We start from the raw sequence: 6,468 nt of genomic DNA, 5'->3' as shown, positions 1-6,468 counted from the left end.
CCCTCCTTCTTACTCATTCCGGTTCTGGGCCTCTTGCCCTCAGCTCTGTTCTCCCCCCAACCCCCCTCCATTGTTGTGTGTGTGTGTGTTTTTTTTTGTGTCCCCCCCCCCTTTTTTTTCTCTCCCCATTATTGCGGACAGCTCTGCTCCCCCTTGTCTACCCTTGCCCCTGGGTCTCTAGACTGGGGCACAACACACTGACCCCCCCCCGGCCTCGGCTTCGGTCTATAATTTATATCCTTATAACATGTTTTATAACCAGACTGCATGCTCGGATAAGGGTCTGGTATTGATTTTAGCGTGTGACCTAAGGGCCTGCTATGGACTGGAGGGTGGGGGGGCCCACAGAGTTTTTTTTTTATCCTGCTGACAGCTGATGAGTCATTGGTTGTTAAGAACGCCGGCGGCCGTCTGCTCCTTAACGACCCGCTACAGATGGCTAAACGGCAAAATGCTAATACGAAGTGTTTTTTATAGGAATTTTTCCCTTGTTTTTTTTCCAACTCCTAGTGTAAATTATTGTATAAGTAGACCACCTAAAATCCTTCAAATGTCCTAATCAAAAGCAAAATTTTTTTTTGTTTTAATAGAGAAGAATTAGAACCCCTGTCAGGTTTTTATTGCTGTCTGTGTTCCTTCCTGACTTGTCATAGTAACCGAAGACAATCGTAGTCATTAGATTGTAGACACAGAAGGTCCACTTACTGTACAGTGGTCAGAGAGTGAAAGCAGGGGGCCTGCACTCCCAGGAAACTCTGAGGAACCAATAAGGAACCCATCGCCATCCCACCTACTTAGCAGATCTCCCATACCAAGGGAGTCACAAGAACCCTTCACTAGTTGTAGTGAAGAACGTGTAGAATGTGGAACAGCCATTTTTTTGGATCATGGAGGTACCAATGAAGACCTGGTTAAGGACAACCCCTCCCTACAATAAACCATTGCACCCAGAGCCACTGATGCCTCCCACCCACCCCTCGTACTGGCCCTGGTAGAACCATCCCAGACAGTCCTTTATCACAAAGACATATTTCTCCAGAAACATGGACTATAACCTGAACTAAATGAAGCTCCAGGGATGAGATTGATTGTCACTTATAAGGCCACAAGAGATTCGGAAACCCTCCCAAAAAAATTGAAAGCTAATTTAATAATTATATTACTATAAATGATTGATAAAGATCAACACAAAACTCCTCAAAGGCCACCCCCTGACCATCATACTCATCGTCCACATGCTTCAGAAAACCCAAAGCTGTCATAAGAGCCATATATAAAGATAAGCTTTCAAAGGGCTACCCCCAACTCCCCAACCCTCATATTCATTGTCCCCACATTTCCCCCTTCTTTTAGAGTCCAGAGTCAAAGCTTTCATAAGTTCCGTGTTTGAATGTGTTGAGGATCACAGGGGGCTAATGACATTGTCCTTTTCGGGTGGCAGTGTTTCTTCTTGGAAATTGGCCACTAAGGCCTGTGCACTACATCCTTGGAGGTCACATGCTCCCTCATCCATGACAATGGATGCAATGGAGCAGACAAGAGGTGGGAACTGCTGAGAAGGTGAGTATAAGGATGTTGGGTGGTGGGCTAAAAAGATAATCTTTCACATTGCTCTGAAAAGTCTCTTTAAGCCACATAGTTATTTTTCAATTCACCTTTCTTTCACCGAGAACAGATTCGTCACTTTGTACGAGATTTGTTGGGTTGGGCCTGGTTGGTCTGTTCACATGGAATTTCCTTCTTTCATAAACTCTCACTAAGCAGATCCTTATCTCCTTCACCCTCAGCCCATAGATGATTGGGTTCACAGTGGCAGGAAAAAGGAAGTAGATTGCACTAACTAGGTTTTGCCCGTTGGTCGGAACAGCTGTACCCATCCGGTAAACAATAGACGAGAGGAAGCCACAAGTGTAGATGAGTATGGCCACAATCAGGTGAGTGCTACATGTGTTCAAGGCCTTTCTTATAGCTTGTCCTTTCACGGTCTTCATTGTGGTATGGAGAATGTCCAAGTATGATATGAGGATGAGGCTCCCGTCCAGCGCCGAGACGAAGATCCTGACAACCAGGCCGGTGATGTGCATCTTGGAGATGTCTCCACAGCCGAGCTTCAGGAGCACCATATTTTCACAGGCAAAGCCCTCGATGATGTTGGAGCCACAGAACTGAACTTTGGAAACAGATATAACTATGGGGCACACAAGGATGATGCTTCTGATCACACAAAGGAGGGCCAGCTGTCCCAAAAGTCGGTTGGTCATGATCTCATGGTAGCGAAGGGGTCTGCAGATCGCCATATGCCGATCAAAAGCCATCAGCAGAACCACCGCTGACTCCATAACCACTGATAGGTAGATGAAGAACATCTGCACCAGGCAACTGCCCAGAGAAATCTGATACTCGGTGAGGACTAGGCTCACCAGAAATGGAGGCAGGATGGTGTTTGTACAAGAGAGGTTCACCACGAAGAGGAGAGAGATCAGGGTGTACATCATAGACTGGAGGGTCTTCTCCACCCAGATCCGGTAGATAAGGAGACAGTTCCCGAACAGTATGGCCATGTAGACAGACAGAAACGGAATGATGAGGAGGGCTCGGAATTCGGTGAATTCGGGGAACCCAAACAGGAAGAAGCTGGTGTGGGAGGAATCAAAGGTCAGGTTGAGATGGAGGACTTCCATAACCACATAATCCACGTCTAAGAAGTGTCTGCAAAGAAAGATGAAGGTGTTAAATAGAGGGAAGGACGGCTACCCCACCCCTACAGCAACCAAGTCATCAGATGCTTAGATAACTGGAACAAGGACTACAAGCACAGGGTCACAGGGTGCCTTAGACATAAGATGTATTCTGAGTTCCACGGGCCCCCCCGTCACACTGACCAACAGGAGGAGATCTCCAATTGAAGCCATGTGATCTATGTAGGCAACAAAGGAGCTTAGTGGTTAACATTTCTGCCTGGGGTCATTGGTTCAAATCCCTGATAGGACACTGTCTGCATGGAGTTTGCATATTCAACCTGTGCTTGGGTGGGTTTTTATATGGACAGGCTAGGGTAGTATATAGACAGGCTAGGGTAGTAGACAGGCTAGTGTAGTATATAGGCAGGCTTAAGTAGTATATAGACAGGCTAGTGTAGTAAATAGACAGGCTAGAGTAGTATATACAAGAGAATATAAAAACACTGCGCTCTAATAGCAAAAATAAAATATATATGAGCCAGCAGCTGCATACATTGTGACAAACAATAACTGGTAACTGGGAAAAAATGCAGGGAAGTTAGGGTGTAGTGAAACAATTAGGTAAGAGATGCTGTACTGAACAGTAAAGCATATGTGCAAAAACCATAAGTGAAGTGAAATGAACAAACACAGTATAAAGTGTCCACATATGGTAAATGGATGATTCCAAACTCAAATTAATAAGAGGAACTGGTATGAACCAATAGAAATGATGTGAGACTGGAAATTAAAGTCAATGGTGCACGATGTGGATCTGTGACTATGAGTCAACAACGGGGTACAGAACTTCCGTAGCTGTAAACCAACATCTGGATATGGGGCATCAGAATGAAAACATCAGGAAGTAAGATAAGATGGGTACTCTTACCAGATGACGTGGACTCCACTGTCATATGACATGGAGTCAATGGTGCATGGAGCCAAACCTAGGCTGGAAAACGATATCCGGAACGGTGGAACCTCTGTCTCACTTCTCGACCCCTCTGGTGGGGTGAAGAAACATCAGGAAGGGCCGTCAACTGGATATCAGCCAATAGACCTCAAGGATGTGTTCCAAGGAGAAGCCGGGGACAGATTTGATCCAGACCCCGTGATGGAAGTAGGGCTACTGGAAGGCAGTTTCTTGCATCGGGATAATATGCAAATAAAAAATAAAAAGCTTCTGCATAGTGCAGGTACCATACAGAAAATGGATAAAAGTGATCACTATTAAAATAAAATCTAAGCAGGGCGATCTCCCCTTCCTTACGCTGCTTAGATTTTATTTTAATTGTGATCACTTTTATCCATTTTTCTGGAGAAGTGAGACAGAAGTTCCACCGTTCCGGAAATCATTTCCAGCCTAGGTCTGGCTCCATGCACCATTGACTCCATGTCATACGACAGTGGAGTCCACGTCATCTGGTAAGAGTACCCATCTTATCTTACTTCCTGATGTTTTCATTCTGATGCCCCATATCCAGATGTTGGTTTACAGCTACGGAAGTTCTGTACCCCGTTGTTGATCCACATCGTGCACTATTGACTTTAATTTCCAGTCTCACATCATTTCTATTGGATCATACCAGTTCCTCTTATTAATTTGAGTTTGGAATCATCCATTTACCATATGTGGACACTTTATACTGTGTTTGTTCATTTCACTTCACTTATGGTTTTTGCACATATGCTTTACTGTTCAGTACAGCATCTCTTACTTAATTTTTCCACTACACCCTAACTTCCCAATATTTCTTAGCGCTGCATTTTTTCCTAGTTAGAGTAGTATATAGACAGGCTAGAGTAGTATATAGACAGGCTAGTGTAGTATATAGACAGGCTAGGGTAGTATATAGACAGGCTAGTGTAGTAAATAGACAGGCTAGAGTAGTATATAGACAGGCTAGTGTAGTATGTAGACAGGCTAGAGTAGTATATAGACAGGCTAGAGTAGTATATAGACAGGCTAGAGTAGTATATAGACAGGCTAGTGTAGTATATAGACAGGCTAGAGTAGTATATAGACAGGCTAGTGTAGTATGTAGACAGGCTAGAGTAGTATATAGACAGGCTAGAGTAGTATATAGACAGGCTAGTGTAGTATGTAGACAGGCTAGAGTAGTATATAGACAGGCTAGAGTAGTATATAGACAGGCTAGTGTAGTATGTAGACAGGCTAGAGTAGTATATAGACAGGCTAGAGTAGTATATAGACAGGCTAGTGTAGTATGTAGACAGGCTAGAGTAGTATATAGACAGGCTAGAGTAGTATATAGACAGGCTAGAGTAGTATATAGACAGGCTAGTGTATTATGTAGACAGGCTAGAGTAGTATATAGACAGGCTAGAGTAGTATGTAGACAGGCTAGAGCAGTATATAGACAGGCTAGAGTAGTATATAGACAGGCTAGTGTAGTATGTAGACAGGCTAGAGTAGTATATAGACAGGCTAGTGTAGTATGTAGACAGGCTAGAGTAGTATATAGACAGGCTAGTGTAGTATGTAGACAGGCTAGAGTAGTATATAGACAGGCTAGAGTAGTATATAGACAGGCTAGTGTATTATGTAGACAGGCTAGAGTAGTATATAGACAGGCTAGAGTAGTATGTAGACAGGCTAGAGTAGTATATAGACAGGCTAGTGTAGTATATAGACAGGCTAGAGTAGTATATAGACAGGCTAGTGTAGTATATAGACAGGCTAGAGTAGTATATAGACAGGCTAGAGTAGTATATAGACAGGCTAGTGTAGTATGTAGACAGGCTAGAGTAGTATATAGACAGGCTAGTGTAGTATGTAGACAGGCTAGAGTAGTATATAGACAGGCTAGAGTAGTATATAGACAGGCTAGAGTAGTATATAGACAGGCTAGTGTAGTATATAGACAGGCTAGGGTAGTATATAGACAGGCTAGTGTAGTATATAGACAGGCTAGAGTAGTATATAGACAGGCTAGTGTAGTATGTAGACAGGCTAGAGTAGTATATAGACAGGCTAGTGTAGTATATAGACAGGCTAGGGTAGTATATAGACAGGTTAGGGTAGTATATAGACAGGCTAGTGTAGTATATAGACAGGCTAGTGTAGTATGTAGACAGGCTAGAGTAGTATATAGACAGGCTAGAGTAGTATATAGACAGGCTAGGGTAGTATATAGACAGGCTAGTGTAGTATATAGACAGGCTAGTGTAGTATATAGACAGGCTAGGGTAGTATATAGACAGGCTAGGGTAGTATATAGACAGGCTAGAGTAGTATATAGACAGGCTAGAGTAGTATATAGACAGGTTAGAGTAGTATATAGACACCTCTCCTTAGAGAAGGAGAGGTGTCGGTGGTTCCGTTTTTTTTCCCCTTTCAAAGTACTGCCGGGTCCGATGGATGGCTCTGGGACCCATGGTAGGGCCGGTCTTGTCTACTACTATTGTCCCAATACCTAAAAAATCTGCAGTAAGACTCCTAAATGATTATGGCCCAGTTGTCCTATAACTCCTATCATGAAAAGTATTGAGAGGATCGTATTATCACATCTTAGGGCATTCCTAATCATCAGTATAAGTCTTTCTATCATGCGATTAGATGCACAGATGGTGCCATTTCTATTGCTTTGCATGGTTGCCTTGACACATCTTGAGCACTCAAACACACACACAGTATCTGACAAAAGTAAGTACACCCCTCAGTGACATTAGTGTAAATCTTTTCTTCTACCTTTTCATGTGACAACACTGAAGAAATGACACTTGT

At 43.3% G+C, this 6,468-nt stretch overlaps 1 protein-coding gene across 1 annotated transcript; it reads right to left on the bottom strand.

The window, feature by feature from the left end:
* Positions 1-1,646: 1,646 nt before the first annotated feature.
* On the bottom strand, positions 1,647-2,639 carry LOC141126406 (olfactory receptor 52K1-like). Its single transcript, XM_073612353.1, has one exon. It carries the CDS (start codon positions 2,559-2,561, stop codon positions 1,647-1,649), a length of 915 nt encoding a protein of 304 aa, XP_073468454.1. The 5' UTR covers positions 2,562-2,639.
* Positions 2,640-6,468: the final 3,829 nt, after the last annotated feature.

Source organism: Aquarana catesbeiana, linkage group LG02, assembly GCF_042186555.1.
Source record: "Aquarana catesbeiana isolate 2022-GZ linkage group LG02, ASM4218655v1, whole genome shotgun sequence".
Lineage (NCBI taxonomy): Eukaryota > Metazoa > Chordata > Amphibia > Anura > Ranidae > Aquarana > Aquarana catesbeiana.
The sequence above is the reverse complement of the archived record's forward strand: the minus strand, read 5'-3'. Positions and strand labels throughout refer to the sequence as shown.